At 37.2% G+C, this 17,631-nt stretch overlaps 1 protein-coding gene across 1 annotated transcript; it reads right to left on the bottom strand.

Moving 5' to 3' along the window:
- Positions 1-3,546: 3,546 nt before the first annotated feature.
- On the bottom strand, positions 3,547-17,010 carry LOC140143071 (carbohydrate sulfotransferase 15-like). The gene is made up of 6 exons (XM_072165121.1): positions 16,806-17,010; positions 11,818-11,925; positions 10,526-10,688; positions 7,592-7,778; positions 6,392-6,536; positions 3,547-3,870 (listed from the first exon to the last, which is right to left on the bottom strand). Exons 1-6 carry the CDS (start codon positions 16,939-16,941, stop codon positions 3,686-3,688), a joined length of 924 nt encoding a protein of 307 aa, XP_072021222.1. The 5' UTR covers positions 16,942-17,010; the 3' UTR covers positions 3,547-3,685.
- Between the last annotated feature and the right edge of the window lie 621 nt (positions 17,011-17,631).

Here is a 17,631-nt window from a genome sequence, read left to right on the forward strand (position 1 = left end):
GATTATAAGATCTGATGCATTCAGGACAAAGTCAAAAATTTTGAAATAAATTCAAATAATAGGCTGATATAAATAGCAAAACTTAATAGAATAGCATTTCGAATAGCTAGAGAAATTTGATTTTCTCATTACAAAGATTTATTATTGGCAATGATATTAGCCTAAATTGACAACATCATTTTTTCAATTGTCGACTTTTGACCTGATATGGGTGTTGGATCAGACCGTGTTGACATAATAACGGTGTCTGTTCTGTCACACAAGATCAGGTGATGGAATGATGTTAGCGATAGCGGTTTGTTTCTGATCCTGGAGTGAACGTAGAAGAACGCCGCCACTGACACCGATAATATATAATTAAAAGTCAAAGAGGGCATGGCGTGTATGTGCAACCCGGATGTGCAAGGACATTCGGGAACTGGAAAACGCCTACGTTACAACATATACAGCCTGTCTCAGAACAAATTGTGCAAGTAAAAGGCGCCCTCTTTGGCAATTAGAAAATACCGCTGTGACATGATGCTTACATCAACGTCAAGGACGCAGTCTTAGTTCTCAAATGCCGTTTATTCTGTTCAATTTGCTTGCTTTAATCTTGAGATATGTTTAATTGACCACGGGTACTATCACAATTGTGCCACTTTTGCTAGGGAAGAGAGCTGTACATGTAAATCAATGATAGCTGACGTGTGCATTACTTTGTCTAATTTCTCTCCCAACAAGTAATTTAATGGCGTTCATTAACCTATAAGTGTGCAATATTTGTTTGTCTTTTAACATGTCTTGAGTGTCAAAAGAACAGTATTTACCATGATGAAATCATTGACATGCAGATGTAGTTAATTTTACAGTAGAATGTGAAATATTTATTTATCTTTTAATCTATTTTAAGTGGAAAAAGAGAATCATTATACCTGTATCATGATAAAACAGTAAAAACAGTAAAAACAATTTTGTGCTGTTGTGTAATTGATGCATTCTTTTGATTTCACGAAGGAGCTCTTGATAAACTTGACATGCTTGAGGCTATCATTGATTTACATGTACAGTCCTCTTCCTTAGTAAAAGTGGCATAATTGTGATTTTACCCTTAAACATATCTCGAGATTAAAACAAGCATATTGAACAGAACAAACGGCATTTGAGAGCTAAGACTACGCCCCTGACGCTGATGTAAAGCATCATGTCACAGCGGTATTTTGTAATTGCGTTTTAACCAGGGGCGTAGCCAGCTTTCTTGGTGGGGGGCAAAATAAAATTTCAGGGGGCACAGACGAAAAAATTACAGTTGCATCATACAATACATAGAGACTGTATGTCTTCGAGCTTCCCGAAAAAGGCCTTATTGGGATGATGTGCGCGCGTAGCGCAAAAAAAAAGGTATTTTACTAATTTTGCCCATTATCCGGCTGAAAAGGGCTTTATTGTTACAATGTTCGCGCATTCGACTCATTATGACGAAGGTGGACTGATTGTCCGTTAGTGAGCGATCTACTAGATATAGTGTGAGTGGACGAGAATTAGGAAAGTTAATTAGCGCCAAATGATTTATATTAATGAATGGGTAAAACAGTCACTTGAAAAGCAAGTTAATATTTGTATGTATTTCATTTTATTTTAGAACTTGTCAACTTTCTGTTAAACACAATACCTATTTATAAACATCTCAAAAAAAGTAACTAACCCCTCTTAAATAATGACCATTATTCAAAAACGGGTGATTGTATTACAAATCTGTAAAATGCGTTGGAAGTAGAATTTATTTCTGCACATTTTGACACCTCATTTGCAGCAATTGACTAAATATTGACGTCACAGCGTACATTTAAATCAATGTAACTCAAGATTTGAAAGTTGCAGTAAATTGAATATAATGAATACAAAACCCACCCAAGTCCATACTGGTCAAATTGAGTTATGCATGGGAAATTGTTGCTATACATAGGCCAGTCATATTTATGAAAGAACAACTCAAATTCATCCGCTGTGTCTATTGAGCATGTGAAAAATAGCATGTATGACAGAACTACCCAAGTCCATGATTTGAGTCTTGTAACACATTGATTGAAATCCAGTATGTATAAAAGTCCACTTGCAACACATTCATTGCTGGAGAGTGACTTTTGAGAAAAAAATGGGTTTAATCAATCAAGGAAAGTGTGTGGTTTATATTACATGGCAGAATGCTTATCAACATTATACATACCTGTGTGCTTTATTTTGTATTATCTTACCAGTGTTAATATCATTCCAACATTGTTGTCTTTGTATATGATTCAAAAAACCACCCAAGTCCAGCATTTAAAATGAACCCCACGAAGTCCCTGAAATACTAATCGTCATACCTAATACAGTTTAACTTTAACTTACCATATTGACCAGGTATATCTAACTGAAAGAATTAAAATGATACACAGGTTTTTTTCTCAAAATCACTTCCCATGGACTTGGGTTGGTTTTGTATTCATGTATTCAATTGTATTGATTTTGTATTCAGTGTAATGGAAGGAAATTTGTGTAATGATATCTGAGTGTTTTTGTATTGTAAAAATGTGTATGTAAGTGCAACTTTCAAATCTGGACCTTACTACATTAAATTGACCGGTAAATTCTGCTTCCAACGCAATTTACGGATTTGCAATACAATAGCCTCTTTTTGAATAATGGCCATTATAAAAGGGGGTTAGTTACTTTTTTTGAGATGTTTATTTTACTAAAAGTACTGTCTTTGCGGTAATATAGTAATTGTACAGAATCTAAAATACGCAATTATTGCAAAGAATATAATACAGTAATCTACAGTAATACATACAAATTCATTATATTTTAAAACTTTTAAACATAAAAGTAGTTGGACTTCTTTTCTCAAAAAGTTTCCAAAAGTGTGAAATAGTTCTTTATAAGATGCCAACAGTATATATATACAAAACGTCATCGTGTTTAGAGAATTTCGTTTCAATTAGTAATGATCGAGTTTCCGGTTCAGACACACCAAATTCCAGACTGAATACGAGGAATGTCCTTCTGATATCAAATAATTTTGATTGATTGAAATTCGCGATATAATACAAATTTGATGGCAAATTATTAAACATTGCCATTTTTTATATTTTAACAGTCCTCGAAGTAAACTAATCTATAGATGAGTTGACTTCTGACGTCAATGCCTGGCAGTATGCGCACGCATCATCACAATTTCCATTGTTTTTTGCCTGGCAGTATGCGCGCGCATCATATATTGTTCAGGGCTCGTGTTTTTAAAACTCCCGCCACATCACAATAAGGCTATTGAACAGTGTAGTGGTTGCATTGTGTTCACTCAAGCATATCGATATACCAGTCCCTTGCCTTGTTGATAAACAATGAGGTCACCTCATCTATAGGTATTTACTTAAGTGTATTCAACTGGGAGGAAAAACCGTCCATCAATTGAAAATGTTGACCTTTCGTGTTAATTAAAGATATACATTTTGCCCAAAAGACGTGTAAATTTGAGGTCTTTGGGGAAAAAATGTATATCTTCATCAATACGAATGTCAATTTTTTTCAATTGATGGAAGGCTTTTCCTCCCAACTACATACACATACACTTTAATTATTATCATTAACTTTACACGGACGATTCGAAACTGCAACCAGCGAATTACACGCCTACATCACTACCAGACTTGAGGCGAACAGGGGATTAGTCATTCCAGAGAAAACGATTATCACCTAATATATCAGCAAGATCGACTAGAGTTGGTTTATAAAATGCCTTTAAAATTTCCCGAGTTTCTTCTAACATAGGACCTTTCTTTTCCTTTCCCTCCGTTGGATTCCCTTGTTTAGTTGAACAAATGGATTTTATTTTATCTGTAGATAGTGGAGCTGTAAAAAAGAAATAAACAGTACAGTGAGTGTTACTTTGGGTTAAGGTGGTAACTACACCCCCTGATAAATTTTTTGACTAATTGTGCATTTTTCTCTAAAAATGTAAAACATTCGTGAGCACTCATTTGAAATATATATTATAGAAGTGAATGTACACGAATTAATGGCAATACTTGCATGTTCTGAAATAATCGATATATCCCTCAAAACGCGTTTTAACAGCTATTCGCCTTTATGCTGTATCCAAAATGTCTCTACCACTGCGCAGAGAGAGGTCGAATACACATTCAACTACGTGTAAACCATAGCACGCATTCTTGATTTGGGGTTTTTGTGTAGAAATTACTGGTTGTACTAAGGCTATGTAGACTTAACTTGCTATATAAGTTATAAATAGTCATCCCTGTAATATTTAGCAAAAACTCGAGGATTTTAAAGCAAAAATAACAACATTGGCCTATATTTTGCGTATGATTTTCCGGGATTTTCCAATTTCACGGACGCGCACTCACATTATTAAACCACAGCAATATCATGTGGGGAATGTTTGCACTTATTTTGGTATCACTGGATAGAAGATACCTACAGCTATACGTTGGTATCAAATATAAACACAGCCAAAAAAGAAAGTCTCCAGTAGTTCCATCCCCATTTAATCAGAGTCTAATGAGTTTATGGCAAAATGATTTATATAATAGTTTTCTATACACTTTCCTTCAAATGTTGATACCAAATTTGATATCAAAAGTTTAATCATCGTGAGCATAGAAACCGTTGTTTGGAAATTCGCGCAATTTTAAAAATGACATAGGAAATTGTATCACGTAGCAGAGCTAGCGTGAGTACCAAGAATTACGTCGCCTGAATAGGCCGGCAGGTTAAAGGTTTACCCATGCATGTCAAAATGCAAATCAAATAACCCGCTCTTTCAATTGTGCGCAGGCAAGTGTGCAATGATTCCTGTACCTGTTGCTTCAGGCCACATAATAAGCTGATACCATGCATTGGATTTTGCGTGGTCAATTCGTAATTTGTCATTTTTTAAATTGCACGAATTTCCAAACAACGGCTCCTATGCTCATGATGATTAAATTTTTTATATCAAATTTGGTATCAACGTTTGAGGGAAAGTGTATAGAAAACTATTATATAAATTATTTTGCCATAAACTCATCAGACTCTGATTAAATGGGGATGGAACTAATGGAGACTTTCTTTTTTGGCTGTGTTTATTAGTATATGACATGTAATATAGAAAACTCGGGGTTTCCCGCTATACAATAATATAGATCAACATGATTCGTACAGCTAAGTATACGATTCGTCTCTCTGCCGAATTCATTTATCGCACTTAGGCGCGATTCGTCCAAATCAAAATTTCAATAACTACGTCGGTGAGTAAGATTTACCATTAATTTTTGGTGGAAATAAAAGATCACCTGAAACGTAATCATAAGCATACAAAAACCCAATTTGCTCAAAATTCTCGATTCGTCACTCTGCCGAATTCATAACGAATTATGTTAAGAAATGAGGTACATTCTAGCGGTACCTCTTTTCCTATCATAAATAACGTACCGCTTGTCTTGAGTCACTGAAATTCCAGTGTAGTAACTAGATTCCCTGCCCCTATAATATACATAACTTTTGTTACCAGTGTGTTATTATTTTTTGAGAAGAATGAAAAAAATAGTCACAAATTTATCAAGGGGTGTAGTACCACCTTAAGAACGCGTTATTTAAGGACTGGTTCAGACCCAGGCATAGCAAGCGGGTGGACAGGTGGACGAACTCTATGGGGCCCGAGGTTCAGGGCCCCAAGCAAAAGTGAAAATGAAATAAAGACTGATAAAGTAGGTGTGAAAAGGGTCCCACCGCTACTGTTTCATACCCTTCTAGCGAATGTTTGTTGACGAATAAAGATATTCGCTAAACATTCGTTACATGATAAAAATCCCTTGAAACATATTGAATAACGAATACTTGTTGCATCGAATATTCTGAGTCGAATATGGAGTATGAATCCACCTTTATGGATCTCAAGGCACACATCATTTTTATTTTGCCAAAACAATTTCCAGAAATAGCTCAAATTGATTAACAGGCCAACTATATAACGGCTCGTACAGATTGCAGATTTACTATGTAAACTGTGTGCATTTCCTCAGACTACTTGAATTTCAAAAATTCCGCTATCTTCCCCAGAGATATTTTGCAAAGATTAAAGGAATTTAAAACTTTTTACGTGATCAGCTTAATTCTGAATGTTTTCAAGAAGTGTTGTGACACATGATAGTGGAATTCAAAATATTGGATATAATGTAAAAGCTTTTTTTTGATCTCAAGTCGTAAAATCTATTAAGCATGTAAGTAGAGATGATACAACTTCGTGTAAAATGTTTTATTTGCCTTTAATACACGGCTTTTTTGATTAATAACTAGCAGTTTAAGTTAGTAAATCTTAAATATCAGGGCAACCATCCTGCCACAAGTAGGGCGCACAAAAATTTTTACTCACAAAGTTCAAGAAACGTATACATTTCCGGTAACATTCCTTCACAGTTGCTATGCCAATCTTCCAATCGGATAAACTTGAGCTGATCACGTGGGAACGCATCCATCCAATCGGTGATGAAGACGGAATAAAAGCCCTTGAACAATTTCTACAATAATCAAATTAAAAAAATCATTACTGAAAACATGAAGATAAATTTAAAGTCTTTGATGAATGATGATTTAAACAATAAGGTATATAGATTAGGAACCGTTAGTTTTTGCTATCGCCTTTGTTCCTAATTAACGAGATAGAGATTGCGTTATTCCACGTGCTGCGTGGACCGTGCGTTTATACGGCGTTCAAAAAGGCGTTCAATTTTGCTAGTCACGAGGGTCAAAAAACGCCTCAAAAGTGCAAATCCTGTTTAGGGTAATAAGTTTTGAAAATCTGTGGTCGCGCTATGAAACTTGCTTGTCCAAAAATGCAAATATGTAAATGATGATTCATTTTAGGGTGTTTGGGTATCACTGAGTAACAATCCTTTTCAGTTAATGGACACAATAATAGTAGCCACCATATTAAGGAGCCGTTTAAACACTTACAGACAGGGGTTAGATTTTCGATTGGGACGTGAACGCGTGGTATGTCAATTCGATGTGAATCAAGATTGGTTGCATCGCACGGTTGTTTGATGGCATGCCGAACTGTATCCATTTTAAACCAAAGTTGAACACTGATGGCGCTATTTATCTCAAATCTTATTTGCATCTTTAGAAGGGGTATACACTTGTATATGGCATTAAAACATCGTAAAAGTGAGTAACACAAAGCAAGGACATTTTCAAGCTACTTTGTATCATGAAATGAAAGGAGTAACTCATTATTAGGCTATATTTAATGAATATATGTAAATAACGCCCTCAATTTGCACACAAATATACAGTTTTTAGAATAGAAATTACCACAAAAAATGCGGAAATATATGAAAAATTTGATAAAAAATCTAGGTTTAAAATAGCCAAACTATTATGTGTATATTAGTGTGATAACTGGTGGTATTGTAAAGGTCTAGAATTGAACATTATGTGAGGTTTTGTTAGAAATACTATAAAATGATCATATCAAACAACCGTGATTGGTAGAATTGATATTTAAAAAAAATCCACGTCACACGTTCAAGCAATGGAAGTAATAGAATTATTTTAAGTAATCGAATCTTACCATCATTGGCCACCTGCCCATTCTAGTTCGACGCCGAGTGTACAGTAGAGAAAAAAACTTAAACACGCATTCGCGCCTAGATAAATCAGCCAAACAGGAATAAAACAAGCGAGTTGTTTTCACAATGCTTTGGTGAAAAAAATCACTAGTACAAGATCTATTTTCGAACATATAATCTGAGTATAGTCTGAAAAAGAAAAAGAAAAATCAATTACCGGATTGTATGCTAATTTGAGGAGATTTTAGGTTCCATTCCGCATCTCAGAACTGTGAACCTTAATTGGGTGCAAATCAAAGACAATCTGACCCAAATCATGCACAAATATGTTCCTTCAAAAATCAGCTGTGGAAAGCGTCACCTTCCCTGGATCGATCACAACATCAAATATCACATGAGGAAGCGTGATAAACTCTTCACCAAGGCCAGAAAATCCAACAACCAAAGTGACTGGTCTGCATTTAGACACCAACGCAATAAAATGAAAAAGATTGCCAATGACACTGAGGACGAGAGTCTTCAACCAGTGTGTATTACCAACAATGACCTATGGTTGTGAAACCTGAACAACAACCAAGTTTTTAGAACAAAACCTCAAGGTAGCACAGCATGCTATGGAGAGAAAAATGCTACATATCACCATACGTGACAAAGTAAAAAATGTGGAAATTAGGGACAAAACAAATGCCAAAGATATCATTGAAAGGATCAAAGAGGCAAAGTGGAGATGGACGGGACACATAGCTCGTAGAGACGACAATAGATGGACAAAGAGGTTAACGGAATGGCAGCCAAGAACAGGAAAGAGGAGAAGGGGAAGACAAAAACGAAGATGGCGTGATGATCTCACATCCTATTTGGGTATAACCTGGGCAAGAGAAGCACAGAACAGAAGTAAATGGAAGCTACTTGAAGAGGGCTACATCCGACAGTGGATGACACAGCCTGTGAGGTGAGGTGAGGCAATACAACTACAAAGCGTATTGATCACACCAGATATATCTACGAGGACGCTGGTGGTAGGAAGGCCTTTGGGTTATCTTCTGGTCGTATATTAAACTTATTCGCACCGAGAACATAGGAGTTTTTCCTTTGAAATCTTATGGCAAACTTTGCACCTCTGATACCGAGAAAGCGCAAACACTCAACCAACAGTTTAAATCTATTTTCAACTGTGAAGACCCATCAAACATCCCCAGCAAAGGTTCATCACCTTTTCCAATCATTTCGAACTTAACCATTGGAGTGGAAGGCGTGGCCAAGCAGTTTGAAGAAATAAAACCACATAAGGCCTGCGGTCCTGACAAACTTCCGGCAAAACTGCTTAAAACAATAGCAATTGAAGTGGCCCGGATATGCAGTTTCTCTTCTAACAGTCTTACGACTAACAAACATCTCTCCAACAACAACATCCTTCTGGCCAACCAACACGGCTTCAGGGAAAAGTTATGAACAGTACCCAACTCCTCGATTCCACTCATCTACTGGGCGTCTACAATCAACCATCGAAGTCAAACGGACCTTGTCCTGCTTGATTTCAGTAAAGCATTCGACAAGGTGCTCCATCGTTGGCTGGCAGTCAAATTGGAGTACTATGGCATCAGTGGTCCCACACTTTATTCCTGAACGGAAGAAAGCAGGCAGTTTCAGTCAATGGCAGCCACTCCAGTTGGGAGGATGTTACATCCGGCGTGCCCGAGGGGTCAGTCTTGGGCCCAGTACTCCTTTTGCTTCATATAAATGACATCAACCAGCATCTTAGCTCACAAATACGTCTCTTCGCGGATGACAATACCTGGGCTGATAACTGGTTAATGAGTTTAAATGTTGACAGATGTGCCATCATGTCCATCACTCTAAAGAAGCCTCCGTCAATATAACATCAAGGGAGAGGATCTTCAAAGAGTAAAAACAGTATGTTTATCTACGAGTGACTATATCAGATGACCTCATCAGCTGGACTACTCACTGTCAGAAGACTGTTTCTAAAGCCAGCCTTACCCTGGGTGTGCTGGGTGAGGAGAACGTTATCTGCTTGCAGCAAAGAGGTGAAGGAGAGAGCTTACCTGTCGCTGGTTCGTCCCCAACTGGAATACAGCGGAGAGGCATAGAACCCGTACACCCAATGTGACATCAACCGAGTGGAACAAGTTCAGCGCCAAGCTGCTCGTTTTGTGCATACAGATTTCCGAAGAACAACCCCGGTAACTCCTCTAGTCCAAAACCAGCAAGCTGCAATGGGATACCCTTCACCCAAGACGTCTTATGAACCAAGCTATCATGTTCTACAAGATTCAATTTCAACTGGTCAACATCAAATTCCCGCCATAACTTAAATGTTCAATTTTTTCAAGCCGTAATAAGCACATCTTCAAATACCAACAACCAAGTTCAAAAGTAGATGCTTATGGATACTCATTTTATCCACGGACGGTCCTAATCTGGAACAGACTTCCTTCAGTTGCAGTTAATGCTCCATCCACCCAGATGTTCTGGTCAGCAGCACTCCCAGTTCTTAGGGAGATACGTCCACCACCCAGCCTCAGAAGTCTCTAATTAGCAGCACAGTATCCGCACCGTTTTTCTGTATAATACACCTGTTTGATGGCACCCGTCCCCTGCGTTTCTTTATTCTGCACCTTGAGTTGACACTGCACCGGCCGAGAGGTCATCGGCACATTTCCCCCTAGTTTAGCCTTCAAGGTTGCTATTTTTGAGTACCGACTGAAGACTGAAGACACATACACAAGTGCATTTTCTGGATCAGATACAACGAACCTTGTTTACTGACGAACGAACCCTGCACGGGGGAGGAGTATGGTGCTGCAACTCAACGACCGCATTAATTGCGCTGGTTAGATTACTTTGGGACTGGAAATGGTCGACAGTGTCGCCTTTGTAGATGACATATTATCAAATTTCCTGTGTTAACTTACCTATCTGTGGGGTTCCTAAATACAGAGATTATTTTACTTTCAGGTACTATCGCACGTATTACATCAGATATAAAGTATGTAGGAGTTGTTGCATCTGTGCATGCGCTGGTAAGAAAGTTCTTCCATAGAACATTGTCCCAGTAAATAGATGGGGAACCATCACCTGTCATTAACAATGAATATAATATTGCGGGTTATGGCAATTATTTTCCTATTTTACATTATATACAGTTTACCATATTTGGTATCCTAATTACAGACAAGAGTCTCCTTTATTGACGTTATAAAGTGAGCGCGCCCTCACAAAATTGAGAAATTCTAACGTACAAAATTCTATGATGAAAAGTAAAATTAATTTGCAGATAACCATATGTGACTGGACACTACGGATGAGCTGTAAAGTCGGCAAATCGTATTTTGAGTTACAGTAGAAAATGTGCGTGAAGGTCGTATTCATATTTACCTCAATTTGGGGCGACAAGTATCTCATCAAGCACTGTTTAAACCAATCAATAATCCTATTGCTGAAGAGGGAAATAAGCTTCTATCTATTTCTATAGAATCCTTAAATAGTTCTTGTCTTTGTTTGCTTTGGCAAAGTATTGTATTTTGTCTGGGTATGTATAACCAACAATTAACAATGAGAGGACATTCCTGAACCTCGTTGACTTGGGGATGATTTGAAATGACCGCCAATTATGACTGTTTGATATTTATTACCAGAAATGAAATAAGGAAAAAGAGACACACGTAGAACCGAAAAAAGGTACAATTTCGTTGAAGGAACAGAGTTCAACAAACCATAACCCCGCTTCTGGATATCGTTTGAAGTCAATGATAAACCAACCATTTTAAAGCTTATGATATATATTTTCTAAACACGAAATAAAACAAAATTGAACGGGGACGACTTTACGGCTGATTCGTGGTGTCCAGTCACATATAAAGAACGTGAGATTTTCCTTAGATTTTATGCTCAATAATATTAAGGAAATGATTTAAGCTGACTACTAACATGAATAATTTGAAAGTCCATATCTCTTACTGTAGATAATGGGCTTCACCACTCCCCCACTCGTAATGGTCGACTTTGACGGTATGTATTACCCGTATAAGGGGATGGGTTATTATTTTATGACTAAATTATGATCTACGACCAGCTTAAGTCATTTTGGTGTAATCACAAGCGTTGTAATATACTATATGCGGTACAACACCTTTCGTAAGACGAGGCTTGATATGCGGGCTTTCATTGTACTGCTTGTCTTTTCCCCATTCATTTATACACATACCAGTTATGAGATGTTTCGCAGCTGTAATATTTCTAGCGACTTTTGATGATAATTTATGGAAATGGTTCAAGTACCCGGACAATGGACTTGGCTTCCTCCTATCTCGACCTGAAAATTTAAGAAAAATAGATTTTAAAACAGTATTCATTGACCAACTCTCTCCAGTCTCGGTCTAAGTCTCTCTCTTCCTAGACATGATTACATGTTCGCAGGTTGACACGGTACATGAAGGTGTGACGTTACAGTGACGTCACTTCAACCACTGTAACCAATTGTTTTTCTAAATAGCTTAAAATTACCCCTAAATAAAACTTGACTCCTTATTGGCAAAGATTCCTTAGACATTTGACTAATATTATTGATAAATAATGTCTCTCTATTCTGTAGAGAGAGAATCACTTTTAAGCTAGAATTTCACATTTTGGCCACAATGACCTTTCTGTGATATTTGAACCCAACTTGGACATTATATGACTGTTATGTGTGCCCGGCTCATGGATACTGGTACTTTGGTTAAAATCGTTATGGTTATAATATATCGTGATTACCGATAATTGACAAATCAATACCAGATATAACAATTGTGTGCCTCAAAATATTCCATAATATTCATTAAAACTTATGTGTTTTCTCATAAGACATAACAATTTTCACTTGTTCTGACATTTATTTCTATTGGTTTGTACATGGAATATTCTAGACATTCAATGGCAAATGATAGTAAACAATCATACATAACACTGGCCAACAAAATTTAACTTTTTTTCTTGTGACTTGGATTTAAGAGTTGTTTTTAACTAATTTGGGGTCGCTGATTTCAAATATGGCATCAGTTTTTCCCTATCAGGTCAAGTTTTTTTTCTATGACAAATGGTGAAATTTCATGAATTACTATTTAGAACACATATGTTTAATAAGCAAGGACAGGATGAGTTATACTTTTTGCCTTTTAAAACTTCCGTGGTCCGGGTACGCGCTGGTGAATTGCGATCGCGTAGGTCGCCTACTACGCGCCGCGCCGAAGACCAATGGGTCAGCCGGCTTGTTGTCAAGTGCGTTGATCAGCCAATCAGCGTGATTGTTTATTGCTTTTGCATTTACGCTCGTGTACGCGATACGCACAGGCACGACCACTTTAATAGCAGACAATCATACCTTCCCATGATGTTTTGCACCACATAATGGAGCTCTGAAACACATGGAATCTTGTATATTTCTACATGATTTATACAATTTAGACAATCCCGCAGACGGAAATTTGTTCCATAAACATGCTAAGGCAAATCTTCTTGCCAAATTAGTGTACATTTATATAGTTGGTATTATTATGTCAATATTTATGCATTTACCTTTTGACTTTGAATTGGGTTCATGTGATTTAGTAACTTTATGGACCCGGGCAATACACCCTCTCATATAAGCGGGGGTATACCATAGAGTGAAAATTTGACGTGATATGCAAAAACTAATGCTATATTTGAAATCAGCGACCCAAAATTACCTAAAAACATCTCTCAAACCAAAGTCACCAAAAACTGTGTTGGGCAGTGATATGATCATGTTTACCACAGGATGAAGTGGCGGCGCATTACAGTATTAACCATATACCCTGCCATATACGCAAGAGAATGATTCTGATTAGTTTGTGCTGAGGTAATGAGCTATATTTAGCAATGATGTAATATGCTGTAATATGCTAATAAGTGGCTGATTATTTTAGAATGGTAACAAATTATATATAAGGCCTGGAGAATAATTACAAATGGGAGCATATTAGAGTTATAACAGGAAACACTGTGAAAAGTATGTTAGCCAGTAGTGGTACAAAAGTTACCATTAATGTGTGAAGTCTTCAATTACTTCGGTTCGCGGTTCTTGTATGTTGGAGAGAAGAAAATACGCCAAAGGTGGTAGTAAAAGCAAATAGTGTTTGATTGTCTTGTCGACACAAAGAAGTGACAAACTGAAATATCTCCATCAACGATCTGTGGTCATAGTGTGTTATCTGGCTGTCAGGTGGAGCAGATAGCTTGCTAAAAAGAGCTTACGGTCAACATAGAAGACCATTTGGAAAACAGCTAGGATAGTGAAAACATAGACTTGGACTTGGACTTAGACTGTGGTAGACCAGGGATTTCAATTGGGTATACAGGATCTTGGTCATTGCCGGATCTTGCATCATCAAAGGAATCTCATCAGAAAGCCAGCCAATCAAAATCTCTAGGCTTAGATAAGTGACCATAACAAAAGGAAATCTTTGTAGTAATATTAAGTTAAATTCTTGTATTATCTAGTATTGGGATCTGATTGACAGCCATACTGCACTAATTAACGTTGAGTGGAGTCGGTAGCAGGTGATTTGGGGTCATTTTAGTGACCGTATAACACAATAAACCGTCCCATTATATTACAATGACTACAGTGGGTGATGTATAGGCATTTTTTTTGAACATGTAAAGCCGTTTTTTGTCACTGTCGCCGCTCGCGCTCCTTTAATCGCGTAGGAAACTTCACGGGTTACATATCGTTATGAACACGACAGAGTGCCGAATACGCAAAATTACTGTTCTGAGTAAACGGCGTTTGAAAATCTTGGTACTATTCCATTGGTCCTACTAAAAATTTGAACATTCGTGAGCACTCATTTGAAATGTATATTATAGAAGTGAATGTACACGAATTATTTACAATACTTGCATGTTCTGAAATGATCGATATATCCCTCAAAACGCGTTTTAACAGCTATTCGGCTTTATGCTGTATCCAAAATGTCTCTACCACTGCGCAGAGAGAGGTCGAATACGCATTCAAATACGTGTAACATGATGCAGTCATGGTCCATGGCAAAGGCGATTCGACCTTTGTGGCATTAAACCCAGTTAACAGGAAATTAATCCAGTAAATCGATTCAGTAAAGCAAATAAGCTCATGCATTCGATCACTAACGGCAACCAGCTTCGGTCGATTACCCCAGCTGCAGCGTGTGTAAACTCTAATTTGCATAGAGGCTGTACGTGAAATTATTGATTGGCTCCAAACAAAGGATTTGAACCGGTGCACGTAATCATGGCGCAGTGCAGTCCATTCAATCAAATGTTGTCATCAACCTATTTGATCGCAGTGCATTGTTATGTGTGTGAGACGAACTGTCGCGGTTGATTGCAATCAAACAAACGATGTCTTACGTATTACTTTGTTCCGTGATGAAAATCGTGATGTTTTATTTAATCACTCTCGAAAAATGTATTTCTTTTGAAGGTCTATTACTTTGTTTTGTGATGAAAATCGTGATGTTTTATTTCATCACGCTTTAAAACAAACGATTTCTCATGCATTACTTTGTTTCGTGATGACAATTTTGATGTTTTATTTCATCACTCACGAAAAATTGATTTCTTATGTATTACTTTGTTTCGGGATGAAAATCGTGATGTTTTATTTCATCATCACGCTCTAAAACAAACGATTTCTTATGCATTATATTTGTTTTGTGATGAAAATCGTGATGTTTTATTTCATCACGCTCTAAACAATAATTATAGTTACATGCATTTCAAGAAAAAATCTTATTAAAACGGTAGGCCCTATGTTGTTTAGAAAAAATGTAGAAAGTGATGATGATGATGATGTCGATGATGATGATGATGATGATGATGATGATGATGATGATGATGATGATGTCTCCAAAAGTGTCCCGGTTTGTTTTTCTTGCCCTAAATCGTGCGTATCTATTAATAAGGCACTTCAATAATCAATAATCAGTCCCGTGACGGCCTCCACTAACTAGCTACTAACTTGGGTTTATGGGCGCTGATATTTCATGTTCACTGTCACTTATTTATCAGAAAAGTGCGACCCTTTGTCAATCATCTACAGTACCCAATTTCGACATACTATATAAGACACTCATCATGATGATTGCCAGAGAATAGTTAAGATGTAGCTTGTACCGTTTTTTTGTGGCATCCTTCAGAAGTGAGCAGTCCGATACCAATATTTTCGGTCAAATCTCCATTCAATTAACACGGGAGTTGGCTAGCTATGCCTTGCCCTCACTCATATTTTACAAAAGTGCGACTATTTCTGAACATCTAACCTAGCTGTAATTTTAGGTCATGTTAGAGAAATATATTTGCTAGAAGTTTGGAGAATACCTAACATATTGGCTGGTTATTTTTCACACAGTGATGTTAACTAGGCAAGTGCCCATTCTTGCAACGTACATCATTTGTAGGGGTCACGCGTCAATGGTGAGAGCACTGTGTATTGTGTATAGGAAAACGGACAGTAACTGCAGTATGAACCATAGCACGCATTGTTGATTTGGGACTTTTGTGTAGAAATAACTGGTTGTCCTAAGGCTATGTAGACCTAACTTGCTATATAAGTTATAAATAGTCATCCCTGTAATATTTAGCAAAAACTCGAGAATTTTACAGCAAAAATAACAATATTGACCTATATTTTACGTATGATTTTCCGGGATTTTCCCATTTCACGGGCGAGCACTCACATTATTAAACCACAGCAATATCATGTGGGGAATGTTTGTCCTTATTTTGGTATCACTGGATAGAAGATACCTACAGCTATACATAGGTATCAAATATATTAGTATAGGACATGTAATATAGAAAATTCGGGGTTTCCCGCTATACAATACTATATATCAACATGATTTGTACAGCTAAGTATACGATTCGTCTCTCTGCCGAATTCATTTATCGCACTTAGGCGCGATTCGTCCAAATCAAAATTTCAATAACTACGTCGGTGAGTAAGATTTACCATTAATATTTGGTGGAAATAAAAGATAACCTGAAACATAATCATAAGCATACAAAAACTCAATTTGCTCAAAATTCTCGATTCGTCACTCTGCCGAATTCATAACGATTAAGGACGGTTGGTAGAAATATACCATTCGATAGTTTGTGAAAGTCATAACTATCATGGTAGCGTAACACATGATACAGAATCCAACTTACCCAGTCGGGCTCGTGTCCACCATCTCGGCTCTTTAAACACCTTGACTATATCTGGATGTTGTACGATTTTATCCCATACGTCGGTCGTTCCACATTTCCCGACACCCGCCAAAATGAAACTAGGTAGACACACCATTTTGTTGTCACGTGATCGTTTCCAACATGGACTTCGAATTCCATCGATGAATTTTACCGGCACGTTATCAAAAACCTGTTGACAAACAATGATGACACTTTATGAACACGGCAGAGTGCCGAATTCGCAAAATTGCTGTTCATAGTAAACGGCGTTTGAAAATCTTGGTACCATTCCATTGGTCCTTCTAAAAATTTAGACCATTCGTGAGCACTCATTTGAAATGTATATTATAGAAGTGAATGCACACGAATTATTTTCAATACATGCATGTTCTGAAAAAATCGATCGATCCCTCAAAACGCGTTTTAATAGTTATTCGGCTTTATGCTGTAACCAAAATGTCGCTACCTCTGCGCAGAGAGTCGTATTCGGGGTCGAATACGCATTCAACTACGTGTAAACCATAGCACGCATCCTTGATTTGGGGCTTTTGTGTAGAAATTACGAGTTGTCCTAAGGCTGTGTAGACTTAACTTGTATTATAAGTTATAAATGTTCATCCCTGTAATATTTAGCAAAAACTCGAGGATTTTAAAGCAGAAATAACAATATTGGCCTATATTTTGCGTATGATTGTCCAATTTCACGGGGGCGCACTCACATTATTAAGCCATAGCGATATCATGTGGGGAATTGTTGTACTTATTTTGGTATCACTGGGTAGAAGATACCTAAAACTATACGTTG

Source organism: Amphiura filiformis, chromosome 20, assembly GCF_039555335.1.
Source record: "Amphiura filiformis chromosome 20, Afil_fr2py, whole genome shotgun sequence".
Taxonomy (NCBI): Eukaryota; Metazoa; Echinodermata; class Ophiuroidea; order Amphilepidida; family Amphiuridae; genus Amphiura; species Amphiura filiformis.

What these genes read in the sequence shown, in the direction of transcription:
- LOC140143071 (XM_072165121.1), bottom strand. Translation starts at nt 16,941, where the DNA reads ATGGTGTGTCTACCTAGTTTCATTTTGGCGGGTGTCGGGAAATGTGGA. An exon ending in GTGGACACGAGCCCGACTGG is followed by an intron (nt 11,926 to 16,805) that starts GTAAGTTGGATT and finishes TTAAATTTTCAG; the next exon opens with GTCGAGATAGGAGGAAGCCA. An exon ending in TGGGCAGGTGGCCAATGATG is followed by an intron (nt 6,537 to 7,591) that starts GTAAGATTCGAT and finishes TGATTATTGTAG; the next exon opens with AAATTGTTCAAGGGCTTTTA.